Below are 19681 nucleotides of genomic sequence, written 5' to 3'. Positions count from 1 at the left end.
GATCCTCCCCCTCTACTCAGCCCTGGTGAGACTCCACCTGGAGTACTGTGTCCAGTTCTGGAGTTCCTATTACAAGAGGGATGTGGAGGTGCTGGAACGTGTCCAGAGAAGGGCCACAAGGATGAGCAGAGGGCTGGAGCACCTCTCCTGTGAGGACAGACTGAAGGAGTTGGGGCTGTTCAGTCTGCAGAAGAGAAGGCTCCCAGGTGACCTAATTGTGGCCTTCCAGTATCTGAAGGGGGCCTACAGGAAGGCTGGGGAAGGACTTCTCAGGATCTCAGGTAGTGATAGGACTAGGGGGAATGGAATGAAGCTGGAGGTGGGGAGATTCAGGCTAGATGTGAGGAGGAAGTTCTTCCCCATGAGAGTGGTGAAACCCTGGAATGGGTTGTCCAGGGAGGTGGTTGGGGCCCCGTCCCTGGGGGTGTTTAAGGCCAGGCTGGATGAGGCTCTGTCCAGCCTGATCTAGTGTGGGGTGTCCCTGCCCATGGCAGGGGGGTTGGGACTCGATGATCCTTGTGGTCCCTTCCAACCCTGAATGAATGAAACTATGAAACTATAATGGTTCAGGGTAGGGCACAGGGACAGTGGAGCAATTTCAAACTGTAAAGCCAAAAGCAGTTTTAGGTAAGAGGGAGCAGTTTTAGGTGAGAGGGAGCAGTTTTAGGTGAGAGGGAGCAGTTTCAGGTAAGAGGGAGCAGTTTCAGGTAAGAGGGAGCAGTTTTAGGTGAGAGGGATCATTTCTTGGTTGGCCCAGCCCCTCCCCTGACAGCAGCTCACCAGTACAACTGACCCTTTTGTTCCAGCTTGGATGGGAACTAATTAAGAGAATATGGTGGAACTACCTTTCAGCTTTATGTCCCTGATGACTTCATAATACCCAAACTGAGTTACCAAAGGGGATAATTAGCAAAGTCCAAACAGAAAACGATTAATACCATGACAAAGCCATGATTACAACAGTCTATTAACTGCAAGACAATATGGGTCTAATTATGGCAACATTGACTTTCATTACTGGGAAGTAGCTTGTACTATCATTAAGGAGATTCATGGACAACCCTGAGTTTAATGTGAAGAGTTATATTTAATACCTTGAAGATGTAATTTAGCTTTCCTTCCACCCACTCCCCACAGAGAAAACACAATCCACTCGGTACTCCAGCATCTATTAATCATTCCAGCTACTTCTGCATTTAAACAAGGTTCAAATACCAGGAGTGGAAGTTCAAGGAGGACAAAAAAAATGAGATGCTTATAGGCAGAGACCCAGAATGGGACCAGGCTTACGCTGGAAGAGCTCAGGTGCAGTGGTCACCAGCCACCAGGACCTGTGCCACTGACCCAGCACTCCCCTTCCTGGAGCCCCTCAGCACCTGCAAGAGGGCAGATGAGCTTCTGCAGGCCTTGGGGCACCCTCAGCACAGCCCCCTCACCAAAGCAGCTCTTTGACCTGACTTTCTGAGGTTGGCAATGGCAGCACGTTTGGCCCCACAGCTTCATCAAAGTGTACAGGTCCAGCCAAAGACTCTGCCCTGGTGCTGTCAGGAGCAAATGGATATCTTCCCTGTGAGAGGTTCTTACTGGTAAGGTTTCTGGTGGCCAATGGAAAATTTTAGCATCAGGGAGAGCTCTGGATGGTTTGTTCCCCACCAGGTTTCTTCCAGCTGAAAGAGCAGCTCCCAGCTACTCTGAGCTCTGACTTGGAGCATGGAAGACCTTTCCATGGCAAATGCACCTGGAGGAGCAATCACAGGAGATGAGAGAGCTCAGTAGCAGGGGGTGATGGTGATGTACTTTACCCTCAGTTGTACTGGCTGAGTGAGTGGTTTCCCAGAGTAATTCACCAGCCCTCACTCAGACCATGTTGGGAAATATTTCCAGTCTTCTCTGTCCATTTTTTGCTACATTATTCTATTGCAAGAGAGCTTTTGAGACTACATTGTTCTATTTCTGCAGGGCTTTGTAGAGAACATGCATTCAGATGATGGATTACTACAAGAGTTATTGCTGGAGGAGAAGACAGGCAGCTCTGGGGCTACAAAAGACCACGTGAGGCACCCACCAACTGCTGATCTAATTTTCTCTCAATTGAGAGGCATCAGCAATGTAAGTCTGATTAGCTGAGAGCTGGAAATTGGGCATGAGAAACTGTGGTGAATCTCGGACGCCCGGGGCGAGGGCAGAGAGGAGCACAGGACAACAGCAGGGGAAAAGGAAGAGGTTTCCATTAAATCCTAGCTGTAGATGTGTCTGTTTAGCAATGCTGTTTGGCTTTGAAGCTTTACAGAGGAAGAAGCAGGGACTGCAGGGAACAGAAACCAAACAATAAAGCACCCAGCAGCAGCACAGCCAAAACCAATCCAGGCACCACAGCAGAGCAAGGGAGTCCCCTCTTTGGGAGCACAGGTCAGAGCCAACTCTGTGAGGAACCATGGAGCACAGCAGCAATCAGAGCACTCACCACAGGGACTGTGAAAAGGAAATCACTTGTCTAATAAATGATGAAATGCTGCCTTGGATGAAGGTGAGCTGCAGTGCAGCTGCAGGTCCCAGCCAGCTACTTATCCCCTCCCCAAGCATGACACAGCCACAGCTGTGGGCTGATAACAGAGCTGACAGCACAGATCAGATTGTCCCTGACACCCAACATAGCCTCAAGCTCTCATGCCAGCGAGCAGCTGTGTTTAGCAGAGCCCACAGCTAAGTGGGCTCTGGGGTCTGCAGAGAACATGGAAGCACTGCAAGCCTGCTCAATAATTGCCTCTGATGCTGGGATTATGCCACTCTGCTGAGGTCCTTCATTGTCACATCTTCAGGCCTGCTCACCCCCATTTGGTTGCCGTTTGAAACTTTAGCAACACTTGTCTTCTTGATTTACTGATTGTGCTCCCTAGGCAGCTATGAACTACAGGAATATAACCTGAAATATTCTTGAGCTAGACAAGTAATTAGCAGCTGTCACTTCAAAGTCTAACTTGAGTCAATCTGCTTTTCAGAAGCAGCCTGGCAGCACAGGAGCTGGATGTACCATGAAGCACTGCAGCAGGGGCTGCTGCTCAGACAGGATCACAGAGGCTTGGGTCAGTAATGAGGAGAAAACATTTCATCAGGTTCTCAGTAGATGTTAAAGGACCAGGTCAGAAAACAATTATAGACTGAGCAGAGCCTCTGTAGTCCCTCAGACATTATCTCATGCTGTGGGTGCTATAAGCGTTGCAGAACAGCCCCCAGCTAGCAAGAAGTCAGGCAACAAGACCCAGAGAGGGACATCTGTCACCTGCAAATCCACAAGTCATGAGCCCCCCAAGTTTTCTTAGACCCTCCAAAACTGCCCCATTCAACCAGTGATCTGAGCGACTGGAGCAAGAGTCAGCTGTCACTTGTGCCTCTACCTGTACCTACTGACACCCAGCTCAGCCCAACAGGAGTTCAGCTGCTTGTCAGGTTCCCTTGAGAGGCAACAGGGAGCATCATCTAGCCAAGGACAGTGCTGCAGTCTTAGAGCATGTGAGAGAGGAAAATAAAGGCACAGAAACATTTGGTACCATGACCATCCAGAAAGAAAATCATGGAGGTGTGTTGGGTGCCTCTTGGTGCTGCAAGTGTAAATTCTCTGATCATTCCTCTCAGCTGTCCAGCACAGCATGAGGGTACAAAATATCCCCCAAGACCCTGAGAAACCCCTGCACTGGGCACACCCCCATGGCCCTGGCACACTTAACAGTGTCTCCAGGTGAAGGCAAGCAGCAGTTCCAGCTGCTTTCTGCTGTGCAGCATGCCCACATTTTCTGGGTATTATTCGATGTCAACCACAAACAATTCCACAGGAGACAGCATGATGAAACAACAGGAAAGAAGGAAGACTTTCCACAGGTTGTTTTGCATGAAGAGTGCTTCCAGAGCTCATCATATGTAGCGTGACAGCAAACTCCTCTCTCAACTCAGCGGAGAGGTGGAAATCCTCCCTGGGTGAATACTGCAGGTGTTCCAAAAGGAGACATTTACAGAGTCTCTGAAATATCCCCTTTGAAGCTCTGCAAACTCAACCTTCCTCCTGCACAAAGCTAAGCAGAGATTTAGCCTATTCAAGTGCTTCTTCAGTACTTGGACACTGAGTCTGGCACTATCAGCTCCCACCAGCTTCTTCCTGCCAGCACAGGCTCTGCAGGAGCTCAGACAGAGCCTCCTGGTCTCCTGAGCACACCCAGATCTGTGACAGATTATAGGGAGGTGAAGGCTTGAATTCCCAGACTGGCTGTGCCAAAGTTTCAGTTAGCTGGAGAAAAACTTCTTAAAAATTAATTTGCTGCTACCACAGGGTTCCTGCCATGCAGGGGCTTATTGGAACACAAACTATAAGCTTCAAAGGGAAGGATGAATCAGAAGCTATTTTGAGAGTAATTATATAAGATTATAAAATCCAAACCATCTCATTACTGCACGTTAGGGGTGAAGAAAACCTGCTTCATAGGAGACCCTGCAGGGCTCCAGCGTTTCAAGTGACTGTGAGCCATGGTCCGAGTGCAAACAGCAACCTCTTAACTCCTGACCAGACAAAACTTTCTTCGTGCAGCAATACCAGGGCTCCTCACACCAAGTACTGCAATCCTTTGGAACAGGAGGCATGGACAACTTCATGCAAAGTTTTGTCCTTTAACAGTTGCTTAATCTGTTGTCCTGGAAACCAGCTATCAGCTCGTGAGGGACAGTCCTTGCAAATCACCTAATTTGATGAGCTCCGGTTCAAAGGCTCATTAAGGAGAAAACCTTTAAACAACACTTTTGCCCAAGGACTAAAATGCTATTCCACTAACTCCAGCCAGAGCTGAGGAGCAGCCTGGGTGCGGGTGCAGGTGGGAACCCCAGCTCTGTTCCCCCACGCTGCGCTGGAGGCCGTGGCATCTCATTGCTGCAAAACGGGGGCGTCCTGGGCTGCCCCTGAGCAGTGCCATGCATTGTGCACTGCCTGGAAGAAGAAAAGAGAGCTGGTTCTGGTTTTGCTCTCACATCCAGGTGACAGGCAAAGCTTCTGCCACGTCTTGGCGTGGAGGAGGCAGACGCAGGAGAAAATCCGAACAGAGTAATTCAGAGGGAAACACCCGAGGTGATTTTCAACTGCAGAGTCACCAGTGAGGTGCTTTACACACAGGTACATATAGCTAACTTTAAAAAAAAGGAAAATAAGCACATAGATGTAAAAATGAACACACTGAGCAAAGCAATGCAATGCAAGGGGAGACCTCAGCAGCCTGGAGCTTGTGCTTTGCTCACTGAAATAGAATGGAGAAAGGCTGAATTGCCAAAACCAAACCCAAGTGAAGGTTGTAGAGGTTGTGAAGGTGAATAGCTGAGAAGCAAAAGACATCTGCAGGCCTGCTACACCCACTAGAAGCTTCCTCCACACCAAGTTCTGGACAACCAAAACACAATCATGAAACCATGTACAGAGCTGAGCAGGGGACCAGCACAATGCCAGGCACAGACACAGTGGTGCTGGCACAGCAGCAGGCACCTGGGCATCCTCAGCAATGCCACCCCAGCCTCCTGCTCCAAAGCTGGCTCTGTTGGTGGACAATCCCTAACCTGTCCTTGTCCGGGGCTCCCCAGCCCAGGGAGCAGAGCTGGAGTGGAGGAGCCTGACCAAAGGCTTCCAAAGCCCCAAAGTGTTGGTGTTCAGTAGATATCAACTCACCTGTCAGTTCTCCCCAGGCTGCATCAAAGCCACATTTGTTCCTCAAACTTTTGCAACCAGAAGGGAACTTTGTGCTGTCAGCAATGCAGCATTTGTGTTATCAGAAGTGACCAAAACAAAACAGGTTCCCTATCTGAAGGAAACATTCCCCAGTCTCCCTGCCCTTCTCTTCCTAGAGTTTTCCCATTGCTCTCTGACTTCATTTTGGTTCTAAAAAGTCTAAAATTGGGATGCCCTAACAAAATCTTAGGATAAAGCTTGACTGTGAGCAGAACCAAGGTCTCTTCCCATCCCAGCCAACAGCTCTGGGGGTGACCCTGCTGCAGGTGCTGATCCTCACCCCAGCAGGAGTGCTGGGCAGCCTCCAGCCCTGCAATCTGGGGTTACACGAGAGGACACTACCAGAACCTAAAAAAAGCAGAGCTCAGCCAGAGGAGGGCAGATGGCCCCAAACATGGGATAAGGTGGCCCAGAAGCTTTCTCGAGTCTTTTTTTGGCTGAGTGCTCCTCACCCAGGGACACGGAGATCCTCCAGCACAAGGTGGGGTCTGTAACTACATGAAAACATGCCAGAAGAGCTTTACTGCCTGGACCTGCCCCACAGAAACCCAAACCAAGAGATGCAGGTTTTGTCCAGAACTCCCCTGGCTCCAGATGCTGCAAAGACTGAGTGGTATCCTGAGCCTCAGGAGGTCGGGTTGCCGGTTAAAGCCATCCAGACCCTTAGACAGACGTCTCGACCCATATCAAGCTCTCTTTCTCTCCCTCTCAACTTGCCGTGCTGGTAATGCCTGGCTCACAGCAGACAGCGTGATCCGCACAGCAAAGCAGCACCGATGGGTGCCAAGCAGCCGGGAGCGATGCCCGGGCACCCACCTGCCTGGGAGCGCAGCTCGGTGCAGCCCCTGCGCTGGAATGCAGCACTTGTGAAAAAAGCATCTCTTTGTTCAGGCTCCGCTGGATGGTCGCGGAACTTCCTCCCTGCACGGCTCTGCTCCTGTCAGCAGCTGCTGCCGCCGCTTACATTAGCTCGTAACAAAGACAGCTCTTTAACCCCTGAAACGTAGGACATAGCAGCCATGTGTGCAGGCTGGGCTGTCTGACCCCACAGATTCGTTACACAGATTCTGAGATTCCTTTCTCCCTTTCCCAGTGCCTCCTATCACTCCAGACCGTGCTGCTCAGAATCCTTTCAGCACATTTTGACCACAGACCAGGCTGAGAACTGAGCTCAGGTAACTCAGAGCAAATGCCTGCAGACCTCCAAGAGATGAAGTACTGCGTATGGCATTCGAGGAGGTGCTCACCCAGCACCGTGCTGGTACAAGAGCACATGCAGCTCTTCACAGCAGCTACAGACATGCACAGAAAATCAGAGTCATACTCACATGCCAGAGGCACTGGTGGCTAGAATTGCTGGGCAGTTATTATTCCACGGAAGCACACACTCTAGGACTCTACATCTTAATTATGGTTTTGAAAAGGCTGGTATGAGCTGAGCTCCTGGCATCCTGTCTCTAGTCTTTGCTGCACAGTTTGCTGTGATGCTGTCAACCACCAACCTGCTACAGCACAACAAACTGGACTGAACAGGGAGGCAGCCTTCATCAGCATCTGCAGCTCCACAGCGAGCAAGACACCCTGCAGGATAACTTTCCTTTTTTTCCACAGACGTGGAAAATGTAGAGTGAGCATACAGTCACTCCAAATATCCCCTCTGTGTCCCTCTAGGATGCCATTTTGCAAGGCACAAGTATAATTAAAGACAATGCATGGCAGAGAGACAAACCACATCTCCCAAACAAGTGCCAACCTAAGTGACTGTTAGGTTAGTGAGTTCGCTGGGCTGAAATAGGGCTGTTCCAGGCAAGCTTCCTGCTTTTGCAATATAGAGATAAGAAAGGGAGGGAAAATACATTATCATCCCTGGAAATAAAAGGGGGAAAGACAAGAAAAAAGAAACAACACATAGTAGAGCTAGAAAAAGCTGCCTCACTAACAGGAGATGGAAACCCAGGGTCCTAAGGAAGAACATGCGACTGTACCTGGAAATGTGAACAGCAAGAAGAAGAAACAGGTCAGAAAAAACAAGGCTAGCTGAAACTGTAGGTAAATAACCAATGGCTTCAGCACGAGATGCAGTGAAGGTTCTGGTTTACCTCTGAACAATGAATGCACACATGTGAGAGGCTGTGCCTGTTAGTGAATGCATGGTGCGTGCAGCAGGCTGTGTGCAGCGCACCGCTAGGACTTCAGCACAGCAAAGATGCCAAGCAGCAAACACCTGCAAACACCAAAACCCCAGCTCCTCAGAGTCACCCCCCAAAACAAGGGAGAGGATCAGGGTCAGGCTGTGCCCTGGTTTGAACTAGCTAAAAGCACATGCTTGGGCTGGGTGAAAGGCAGGGGAGAATACTGAAAGCAAAAGAAAATGCTTCAAAGGCAAAGACAGAAACTGCTGAAGCAAAATGATTGCCAAGGAAAGGAGACTCTGTTTCATTGAAAAGGCAACAAATAAACCAAGTAACTTCAGAAATGTGGACTTACCGAAGAGGTATCTGCTCCTCAGCTCAGTCTCTGGGCAGTGTCCTCAGCCTGCTCACGCACTCAATTAACACCAGCAGCAATCTGGCTGCCTGTTTCTATGGAGTTTGAGATGCTGATCCCTGACTATGCATGAGGCTACTGCAGCTGCACTGGAAGAGGCTCCAAGGTCCGCAAAAAAAGCTACAAACATGATCAGCTCCCTGCACTGCCTCAGGAATGAGTCAACCAACAGCACTTAGGCAGATGCAAGCCTGCATCTATGCAGAGTGGTACTTGCAAAGCTCCTAAGCACACAGACTCCACAGAGATCCATATGTGCAGGTTATTTACCATGACCATCACAGTGCATAGCCAGAGGCAGCTGTAGCGTCACAGATCCACACACAACACACAAGCAGAGACATCTTCATAGACAGGTTATAGAACCAAATTTTCCTAGGTTTATGCTGCTGGTTTTAACCTTATTGTAATATAGTTTTGCAAATCTTCCTCTGGTACCAAGGTTTGAGCCAGATACCATCCAGATCAGGTTTAATAAAACCTGTGTTACTTGAGCCAAAGGGAAAATCTGCTGCACACAGTTCTGAGCTGTCTCTTCTCCTGCTGGTGGACCAGACACTCACAGAGGAAGGCAAGATCCATTTTGCAAGTGCATTACTCCATGATAAGAAAGATCTTTGCCCCAAGGTGCTACTACTCATATGCCTGGCCTCTGGAAACTCAGGCTTCAGTGGTTAAGATTAGTTTTGCCTGGGTGGCTTTCAACATATTTACTGTTATATTTACTTAAAATGCACTTGAATGGTGATCCAGAAAAGTGTTATTAGAGCTGGGAGGTAAATTCAAGGTTTGCTGCTACTTTTATAGAATCACCTGGCTGGAAAAGATCTTAAGATCATTGAGTCCAACCATAGCCTAGCATCTCCCTGTACACAGCTGTTAGACCGTGTCCTTAAGCTCTTCATCTAAACGTCTTTTAAACACCTCCAGGGATGGCAACTCCACCACCTCACTGAGCAGCCTGATGACCCTTTCAGTGAAGGAATTTTTCCTAATATCCAATCTAAACCTCCCCTGGTGCAACTTTGAGGCCATTCCCTCTCACAGGGAATGGCTGTATGCATCCTGGATCGGTGAACGGGCACAGGTCATCAGTTTTCCCACGAGTCGAGGGGATAATTATTTGCCAAGAAAAACACTCCAGAAGCAATTCCCCCATCTGAAAGGTTCAATGCCAATTCCCCCACCTGAAAGGTTCAATGCCAAAAGCATCTTGTGGCACCAAATTTCACCCTTTTTTTTTCCCTGCCTGCAGCACGAACACTGAGCTGCTTGTGGGTTTAACATTTCAATAGCGTTTGTGAAGTGCCAGGAAGGTGTCCAGCACTGTACACAGTGTTCTGCCTGCATCATGAAGTTTAAAAAGAACAGTTCACACGAAGGGCAGAAACACTGAATGTGCTCTGAATTATTGTGGGATTAGAGAGCAGAAGGATAGCTGACAAAGTGTCCCTTTTTCTTCCTCTCACTTCAGCTTTCACAGCCTGCCCTAGGAAAGCACAACAGCATTTTGCTGGGTGAATCAGTGCAAGAGGAAGGGTCTGAGGAGGGCACACAAACTGGGCTGAGATCAACAGGGATTGCTGTGAACACTGTCCAGTAGGGACCCTAGGTAAAAAGTGCAGCTCCTCTGCCCATCATCTGTCCTGTGCTCTATTTACTCTACAGGGCAGAGAAGCTTTTTTTACTAATGGATACAGCGAGACAAGAAAACCACTCCTTAAAGAAAGTTGTAACACAGTAATGCTGGAGCTAGAAACCAAGGCCAAAGGTTTGCACCTGGGTGTGCTCTGATCCTGGTGTGACTTGCCAGGCACCTTCCTTTAAAGCTGTCAAGCATCACAAGTTCAGCCACGTTCCACCAACTCTGCACATTCATTTCAGAATGAGTCTTTTGGTTTTAAATCTGCCTGTGGCACCAAGCTTCCATCACCTGCTTGGCACTACCTCCCAGGACTGGCTGGCAGCTTCTGCTTGCAGCCAGACCCAGCACTGCGTATCCATGAGGAGCAGGACCTGGTTCAGGCAAAGGTTGGGAGTGAGTTGTTAGTGCAATTTGGTCCAAACTGAGCAAAAATATGACCATGCAGGCAAGCACACAACAGGCCTCGTGGTGGTGAGAGCTATGCAGGGCATGGCACAGTGCTCAGCACGCAGGGATGCTGGCAGGCTGTAGCCAAGCTGCCCACAGCAAGGAGCACAGACTCCATAGCCTTGGGAGCAACCCCAGGCAACAGCTTGCAGCTGCCCTGGGGAGCAGGATTTGTCACCTTGTTTCCCAAAGACCCTGCAGCCAGTTTCTCTCCACAAGCAGCTCCCCTTCTGTGGGTAAGGGATGAGGTGACAGGGGGTGACTCACTGTGCCCAGCAAAGCCCTCCCAGGAGAGTCTGGCAGCGTGGGCTCCCCAGCATCGCCTGCCAGGTACTTTGCACTTCAGTAGAGATTGTCCATGGATTCTCTCAGCCTCAGCCTAAGCCCTCACTGCACCTCCAGGGCAGAGAAGTGATGTATCCATTTATTTAAGGCACATCACTGCAGTGGTAAATATTGTCCCTGTACCACAGGCTTTTCCAGTGTCACAGCTTATGCCTGTGTCCTGCTCACACTGACAGCATCACTGCACAGCAGCTGAGGACTGGCAGAGAAAGGAGCTATCAGACAAAGAGAGCTACGGGGGAGGATTTTAGATAGGCACAACAAAAGGATGCTGCATCTTGCTCCCTCTCAGGGCCCACAGCCAAGCGATCAGTTCTATTCCTGGCACCACCACGGGCCAAACTGCAGGCAAAGCTCCCCCGCTGACACATAGCTGCCAACCCCTCCTCATCCAAACCCCTGATTTTTTCTGACACACGGAGCTGCCGACTGCCGGCAGCAGCAGCCCGCAGCGCCCCTGTGCTGGGTGCACAGGAACGTGTGGGTTTGGAGGAAGGCTGCAGCTCTGCATGGCTCCACCGAGGGGAATCAGCTGTTACATAACCCAAAGTGCAGAGCAGAGGAGCAGCGACTTTAGACACTGGAGCACTTCCTGCATTCAGCCCAAAACGGTTTAAACAAAGAAATAATCACTGCATGAAGCCAAAGTCTAACACACCCTTCCACAAACTACTCAGTAATGTGTCTCTTTTCACAGGGGTTTTCCACTATCAGATGCACTTCAAGAAGTCCAGTGATACCTGGCTAATTTCATACCTGGCTAATTTCTTTGCAACCCCACAGCATCCCCAGGAGACTCTGCTCTCCAGCAACACAGGAAACACCAGACCAAGCCAAGCCCCTCTCAAGGTCCAACGGCAAGAAGAGTCATGCAGGAGCAGCCCTGGCTCCCAGCTCTGGCATCACCAGAGCTCTGTCTGCTGGCTCACTAAAGACCTCAGCTCCATCAGGACAGCTGACAAGCCAAGCTGCTGCAACCATTAGCTAATAGATTTATCCAGGAGGCAACAAACTGACAGAGAAGCTGTTGAGTTCACATGATGATGATGATGATGATAAATGGGGCCAATTTTACTCCAGCAAACTTTGCATCCAGGCTGCAAGGCTGTGCTGCCCAGCACAGCTGACATGGGCAGGAACCCAGCACTCACCACCCCTCCTTTCAGTACCAACACAGCATCCTGTCCCAGAGCCATGCCACTGCTCTGCCTCATACAACCTCACTTTTGATGTGCACCTCCTTATGAGGAAGGACTTACCAGACCTGAGCACAGGCCTCCTGGTAGCTGAGAGCAAAAAATGCTTCATGTAATTCTTCAGTGTAAAATGGACAAAACATAAATGCAGGTAATTAGGTAAACAGCTAGACACAAATGGGAAAGGTCCTTACCACCGTGACTGCTCCATTAGTCGACACTTAATGCAAACAGATTTGTTTCCTTTGCTGGAGCAGGTTTGCCTCCAGGCATTTGAGAAATATTAGCACTCACTGGCCCAAATGGTGTCCTCAGTGCTGTCTAGACATAAAAATGGGCCCAATCATGCAGAGCAGAGACAGTGGTCAGAGCTGTAAATGCACCCAGTGAAGGCAGCCAGCCCAGCACAACTTGCCCAGGGTGCTGGGGTCGAGGCTGACACAAAACCCAGGGACCAAGGCAGACAAATATCTCAGATGTTAAAGGCATGTGGGGATGACCCAAAAATGAAGTTCTGAACAAGCTGCACAAACAAATGCCACTCTGTCATATCAGGGTGGACAGGGAAGGTATTCCTGCAGTAGAGAGGCAGGAAAACATTTGGTGCCAAGGCAAAAGATTGTGAAGCAACACAGGAAGTTATTTGCAACAGGAAAAAAAAGCTGTGCTGGATGCACTGTGTAAGGATAGAGCCAGCAGTGGTAAGAGGCCTTCAGAACAAGCACATATAGAGCAAAGCTACTTTTAAGGTGACAAGGTAGAAGCAGAGTGAAAGAGAGGGATGTGAAAGGAAGGTGTTAGGCTGGACACACAGGGCATGCAGTCACTGCTGCAAGCAAAGGGGTGGCAGAATCCCAGGGAAAGTGGAGAGCTGCCAGTGCACCCTGGGTGCCAGTCACACCCCAGTGTGAGACCCTGGCAGAGAGGGGCAGGAAAACTTGAAGCAAGATGAATAGAAGGCCTTGGGCAGGGGCTCCACACAGATATTCTCAGAATGAGAGAAAGAAAAGGTTCTGAAAACACTGAAAGGAGGCTGGGCATTGCCCACAGGAAGCTCAAGGGAAGCACTGTGTGCAAATGCTCTGATACACAGCCTACTGCACGTGCTAAAAAGAGTGGGATTTGGGGTTTGCTGCTCAGCCTGTGAGCCTGGGATGTTGGCTCCCCTGCCAGTGCCTTCTGAAGTGACAGCAGAAGACAACCTTGCTGGAAGGAGCTGTGAGCAGAAGTGTACAGCAGCTTAAGTGCTCTTGGAGCTTGCTCTCAATGCACTGTGGGCATAACAGGGCTGCCTGGCTCTAGAAGCTGATGAGGAAGAACTCCAGGCACTTCTTAGGGGAAGTACAACAAATACATGAGAGGTACACTAGGACCATTTATTGCTGAACAAAACCCCATGGAAGTGCCTCCTTTTCTCACACTGGGATAACAGCAATCAGCTCCTGCCATCTGAGTTACTTTAAACAGGTTTTTTACTGCTTCTTTGTTTTCTGTGGGACAGGAGTCTATGATTTTAACCAAATTAGCAACTTTCACAGAAACTTTATCTCCTGAACCACCTCCTCACAAGCACACCCCACCCCACCTGTCCCCTCCCTGCAGCTGTCCCCACGGGCTACACCATTTCACATCAACAGGTGAGGCAGGACTTCACAGCAGAACACGAGTAAAGGAAAGCCACCAGGCAGCGAGGTGAGCCCAGGGCAGCCCCCCGAGCCTGGCACAGGGCTTGCAAACGCTTCCCTCCCCCTGCAGAGTCCTCCTGCCTTCCTCCAGCTGCGGCCATGCGGGCAAACCTGGGGCAGGCAGGACCAGAGTACTGTACCTGGCTCGGAGATTATCAGGCTCTGGTCAGAAGGCAGCAGGAGGAACTCCCTGCAAGTGTCCAGGTCCAAGCCAGGCAGGCTTTTCTTCCGGCAGAGCTCGGTGACAATGTGCACTGCCCTCTGACAGCGGCTGTCATCCTTGGTACCACTCATCTCCCACACGCATCCTCTGCTAGCCCCTTCTGCTCTCTAGGAAAGTCCAACTGGGAAGAGAGGGTTGATTTGGTTTTAGTCACACAGACTCACACCAGTGCCACCCTCTGGCATGGCAGCACCCTGAGGGACATCCCTGAGCTAGGCAATGCTCCAGCTTCACAAACCCTCCTCAGCATCCAGAGCGGGGAGCCTCAAGTCAGCCACAGCTCGCTGCAGCCCTGCCAGCGCTGCCGGTGCCTTGTTGCTTCTTAGATCAGAGATCTGGGCACTGCCAAGGCGTGTTCCAGACAAAGAACCTCCTACCAAATTCAGTTTCGTGCCCTCCAGGCAACGTCGCCAAAGCTGCAGCCCAGATAATTCTCTTTTAACCCTTTCACTGCTGCCCTCTCTCCGTTCTCCAGGTGCGGTTTCAAATCGCAGCCCCGGGGCAGTTTTGCAGGACAAGTGGAGGCTGAAGCCTGCGGCCGGCGACATCCCCGGAGAAGAGGCAGGAGGGCTCTCACCAGCACTGCACACACTGCTTGCAACTGCCAAAGACAACATAAGAAAAGCAGCAGGTTGTATTGATTTGTTTGTCCTGGTCCTAACACAACAGGCTGCAGATGGCACCAGAGACTGGCATCCTATATTGACATTTTATTTCACCATTACATTATTTTATGATTATTCCTTTTTTTTTCCCCCCCTTTTATTTCCCATTTCTGCAGTATTTGTTTTATTCCTGTTGAAATTTGGCAGACAGGGCACACCACATGACAGAGCTGCACTTTTGAACAGAGAATACATTTGACAGACACAGGAAAAGAAGCAATTGTATAACAAGCAATTAAAATTATGTGCAGCAGAAGGGTTTCTGCAGTTCCTGAAGCAGAGAAGCCAGTGCAGATATAATGAGCCAGGGCTGAAGCTCCACAGGTCCCTCAGCCCCACATCTCAACAGAGGATGTTTAGATTCGTGCCACTGTGTTTATTCAGTCTGTTAATTGCCTGCTGAAGCACTTGGAGCTATCACAACCTATGAGTCCCAGGAGTCACACAAGCACCCAATGCAGCACCAGGCTCTCCTGGAGCATGTCTTCTAACAACCCTCCAGCACTTCCACACAGGCTCCTTGAGGCAGCAAACCTCTCAGGATGCAAACTCCCTAGGTTCCTCTCATGTTGCCTCCTCCTGCCTGGTCCCTGCCTGTTTTCCCTGTCTTGGACCAGCCTGGGGATGGGCAGCAGTGAACTGCTGTTGCTCCAGCACTGTCCCACAGATCAGTGTGACCAAGGTGCCCTTCCACCCCACTGCAGCCCCTCACTGGCTGGTAAAATGCTCCAACATCCCTGTGCAGCTCCAAACAGGACTCTTTTGGTCACATCAGTCCTTACTATCCCAGCTGAGCACAAGCTTCTGCCACAGTGCTGGATCCAGTGTGGCAACCCCTGCCTGGCAAGAACAACTTGCCTTGCACTTGTCCCTCCAAAAACTTCTGTTGCCAGGACAACATGAGTGAAACCTTTCATTAGCACAGAAATATCCTACAACTGTTCACAAAAAGACACTTCTAATTAGAGGCTACCACCTCCTGGTCAGTGCTGGGTAATCTGCTGCTGCAAACAGTTAGAGGCAGCCCTGCAGCTCAGGAAGCATTTCTGCAAGTGTTTACCACATGCAAGCAAACACCAACATCACCAGCTGCTTGCTGGCAGCACCATGGCTTGCACAGGTCTGTGTTCACTGAGCAGAGGTTACAGACTTTGCAGGACTGGAAGCTAAAGCAGTGATTTGCCAGGAGCTCAAGCTCAGGAATAGTTTGAATTACATTTATCATAGAATCACAGAATCGTTGGGGTTGGAAGGGACCATAAATATCACCTAGTGAGGATGGTGCTGACAGCCAGGCAAGAAAGGACCTGAGCAAGACCTGGTGAGGGGGCAGCACCTCTTTGCTGCTCCTTTCCTTGCCCCCTCTGGGCACCTGCTGCCCGGATTCCCAAAACCAAAGCACAGGAAGACCCAAGGGGATCCAAGTGAGCCCCTGGCTAATGGTGCCACCACCATTTCTCCCCAGCACAGCCACATCTTTTGCCAGAGACACCAAAATTGACACCAAGAGAGGAATTCCTGGGATACATCAGTCAAGTACTGCATTTGAAATTTGAATTTACCTTAGAGAGATTTCGAGAGACAAAAAAACAAGTCCCAATCAAACCCTTAGAAAAAGGTTAATGCCCAATTGAGAGCTTGTAACAGAGAAATCAATAATAAAATGCAATTATTTGGCCAAAAGCTGATTTTATTTCCAAGGTAATATCAAGAACTTTTTACTTTGAAATCTATAGGCACCCAGGGTCAATTATTCACCTTCGTTTATATATCAGAGGGTTCCAGGCTGGAGAGCAGCTTTTGTTTGCACCCTGCCCTAGACTGAATTTGTATTTGGTGGGCAAATTCCTCCCCTAATCTGTATGTGCTCCCTCCAGTGGGAACAAGTGTCCCCCTGATGCTGCCAGGGACCCGGTCAGAGCTGATGCTCTCTGAAGGGGTTCAGCAGCTTTGTCTTGCCCACACCCACCCTGGCATTTTGGACTTCCTGTGTCTGGCAGCTCTGCCCTGCAGCTGCATTCAGATGGCATTTAGGGAATCATGGCTTGTCTTCCTCTCACATTTATCTTCTCCCCATCCAGTGGCCTGATGTTACATTTAGAGAGGCAGAGCTCACAGCTCGGCTGAAAAGGCTGCTGCTGTAGCTAGTCCAAAAGGGCTTAGACCTGAATAAAAGTTAGGAGGAAATGGTTCAATCAGCTTGGACTGCACAGAGAAATGTGCAACAATGGAGCTCTGGAGTTACTGTTGAAAGAGACTCTTCAGACAAGACCACAAGGGGACACAGTCTCAAGCTGTGCCAGGGGAGGTTTAGACTCGAGGTGAGGAGGAAGTTCTTCACCGAGCGAGTCATTCGGCATTGGAATGTGCTGCCCAGGGAGGTGGTGGAGTCACCGTCCCTGGAGGCATTCAAGAGGAGATTGGACGTGGCACTTGGTGTCATGGTCTAGTCATGGGGTCTGTGTTGATAGGTTGGACTCGACGATCCTCGAGGTCCTTTCCAACCTAAGTTATACTGTGTGATACAAAATGAGGGCAAATATTGGCCATAGCTGGTACCAGGTACTGGCTGCATGTGCTGCTCAGAAACTGAGGCTGGAAGTGGTAGAATTCCTAACTCGAGAGTGAGCAAGGGTGACAATTTTTCCTTCAGCAGAAGGCAAGCACAGAAGACCATTTATTACCACAAAGGTCTGAGGAACTGGGCAGCTTTGCAGCACACTGCAGCTGGATTAATGAGAGCACGTTCAATATGTACCTAACTGTGGGCTGTTTGTGTCTGGAGTCCAAACACAGCTAAACTCTGTGTACACATTTGTTCTCTATTCAGCATATCAGCTCACACCTACAGCAACGGGCTCTGCTGAGGTGGCATCACAAATGTGTTTGTCCAGCTGAGACACAACATGCTGTTTATTTAATTTGGATTCAGATCCATTGGAAGGTGATTAATTTGGTAATATTTATTTATTTATTTCCCTTACACAACCACCAAGTCTGGAGAGGGAGCAGCAGCATTTATTGATGTCAGCTCTAATTAATAGGAAGGTATTATTTATTCTCCCTCTTAATGTGATAACTGGAAACAGCTCAAAAAATTATTCAGAGCTTCTTGCCAGGAAAAAAAACCAAGGCTGATCTGGATCCTTTGGCAACGTCAGTGTGCCATCTGTGTGTAAATGTGGCATGCACCCTGTGCACCTTCGCAGACCCTTTGAGATGCAGCTCTGCTGTGGGGGCAGACAGTGTGCAAGCAGCGAGCAAACAGCATCCTCACCCCTGTGTGCACAGAGAGATTATCCTGCTTATCCTAACAGAGACAGAGCTTTAGGAATCAGTTTAAATCCAACACTAGCAGCAAGAACTGAGTTCAAACTGACTTCAGGAAAAAAGCATATTTAAACCAGCTCAGCACTAAGTCTCAAATCTGATCCAGACTGCAGTCCAGAGCTTCCAGCCAGCAGCAGGCTCCTGCCTCTGCCCCTGGGAGCATGTGGAGCAGCCAGAGCTTTGCCTTTCTCCTGGTAGCAGGGCAGCAAAAAGAGAAGCACCTCCCACGATGGAGGGGTTAGTCAGGCAGGGCTGTGCTCTCCCCAGAGAGCAATGATTTACATTGCTTTGCACAAAAAGCACAGGCCTCTCCTCTGCTCATCTCCAGCAGAAATGTCTGCCAGTGCAAAGGTCCCCAGGACCCTGCTCCCTCATACTGTTAGCAATAAAACTCGCCAAGGCTCCCTTTATTGCACAAAGCAACACAAGAAACATGAAGGCATTGCTGCTTCCCCACTCGTGTGTGCCCAGCCTCTCCTGGCTGCGCAGCGGCTGCTCACGTCCTGCTTTCCTGGGAGCAGTTACTCAATTCTAGACACACCTCTCCTTGAATATCCTGGCACCACTAGGAAGAAGGAAGGAAAAATCCTCCTGAATTTGTAGCCTAAAGTGACAGCCCCAAGCCTGCACTGCAAGAGAACCCCAAGCTGTGAAGTTTAAAGACAAACAACTCATTCACTTCCCCAACACAGGACACAAGGAACCTGCACAGCAAAAAGGTCATCACGGCAAGGGGTAAGCAGGACCTGCAGCAAGCTCCTGTCCTCAAATGTCAGCGAGGTGCTGCTCTGTAGTGCCAGCTGCTCTGGTTTAATGGCAAGGAAGTGTGGCCTGGTGTCCTGAAGAGCTCTGATTCCACACAGAAATGGACACCAAAGGCAGACTTCTTTGAAGCCAAGTGCATCCAGGCAAGAAGCCTTCTAGGGGCAGGGCTGCCACCAAATATTGGTTTCTAATGATGTGACTTCTGGAATTCATTGATCTGGAATCTTTGCATATCCTCAAGGTGAGCAGTCACAATATGATTTGGCAGGGCTGGACGCTCTAAAAAGCCTTTTCTGCTCTGTGGCAGAGCTGGAAGAGAAATTGGAAAGGCTGGGGAGTATCAGAGAGGGCGAGAGAGAAACAGACTGGTGGAGCCACACGCTGAGACAAAGGCAGCAGAGGTTGAGATTCATCACAAAGCAGAGGATCTCCTCCCCTCCTGACACCAGGCAGCAGGAGGAGACCTGAAATACAGGGCAGAGTGGAAACAGGCCCCTGCCTGGGGAGACGGCGAATCCCCTCCCAGCCTCCATCACCTTCCCACTTGCCCTTACAACAGGTAAGAGGCTCTGGAACTGGAGGGCCAGGCTATGGAGGAAGTAGATGAAGGTCCATCCAGGGGGTTGCCTGTCAGCCCCGTGTCAGTTTGACAAGCAAGGACCTAATTTAGGACCTAAATTATAGGAAGGTTTTGGCAGGAGATGCCATCACCTGAACAGCAACCCCTCACAAGAATGGGGCTACAACTACCTGAAGGGTGGTTGTAGCCAGGAAGGGGTTGGCCTTTTCTCCCAGGCAACCAGCACCAGAACAAGGGGACACAGTCTCAAGCTGCGCCAGGGGAGGTTTAGACTCGAGGTGAGGAGGAAGTTCTTCACCGAGCGAGTCATTCGGCATTGGAACGGGCTGCCCAGGGAGGTGGTTGAGTCATCGACCCTGGAGGTGTTCAAGGGGAGATTGGACGTGGCACTTGGTGCCATGGCCTAGTCATGGGCTCTGTGTTGATAGGTTGGACTCGATGATACTCGAGGTCCTTTCCAACCTAAGTGATACTGTGATACTGTGGGCTGGGCTGGGC

The 19681-nt window shown here is 49.9% G+C and overlaps 1 protein-coding gene across 4 annotated transcripts in view; it reads right to left on the bottom strand.

Moving 5' to 3' along the window:
• SYT6 (synaptotagmin 6) overlaps positions 1-14170 on the bottom strand; it is a 38675-nt gene extending 24505 nt beyond the window's left edge. For 2 of the 4 annotated variants that reach the window (XM_068159532.1, XM_068159533.1), the window contains exon 1: positions 13761-14170. In XM_068159532.1, the coding sequence (XP_068015633.1) occupies positions 13761-13914 (154 nt within the window). In that variant the 5' untranslated portion in view covers positions 13915-14170. Of the gene's footprint in view, positions 1-8242; positions 8417-13760 lie in introns of those variants that run through there. The other 2 variants (XM_068159534.1, XM_068159535.1) reach the window with 2 other exon arrangements.
• Between the last annotated feature and the right edge of the window lie 5511 nt (positions 14171-19681).

The sequence above is a fragment of the Melanerpes formicivorus genome, unplaced genomic scaffold (genome assembly GCF_026170545.1).
Source record: "Melanerpes formicivorus ecotype bairdi unplaced genomic scaffold, bMelFor1.0.p_v2 SCAF_46, whole genome shotgun sequence".
Taxonomy (NCBI): domain Eukaryota; kingdom Metazoa; phylum Chordata; class Aves; order Piciformes; family Picidae; genus Melanerpes; species Melanerpes formicivorus.
This window is presented reverse-complemented; position numbering and strand designations above follow the sequence as displayed.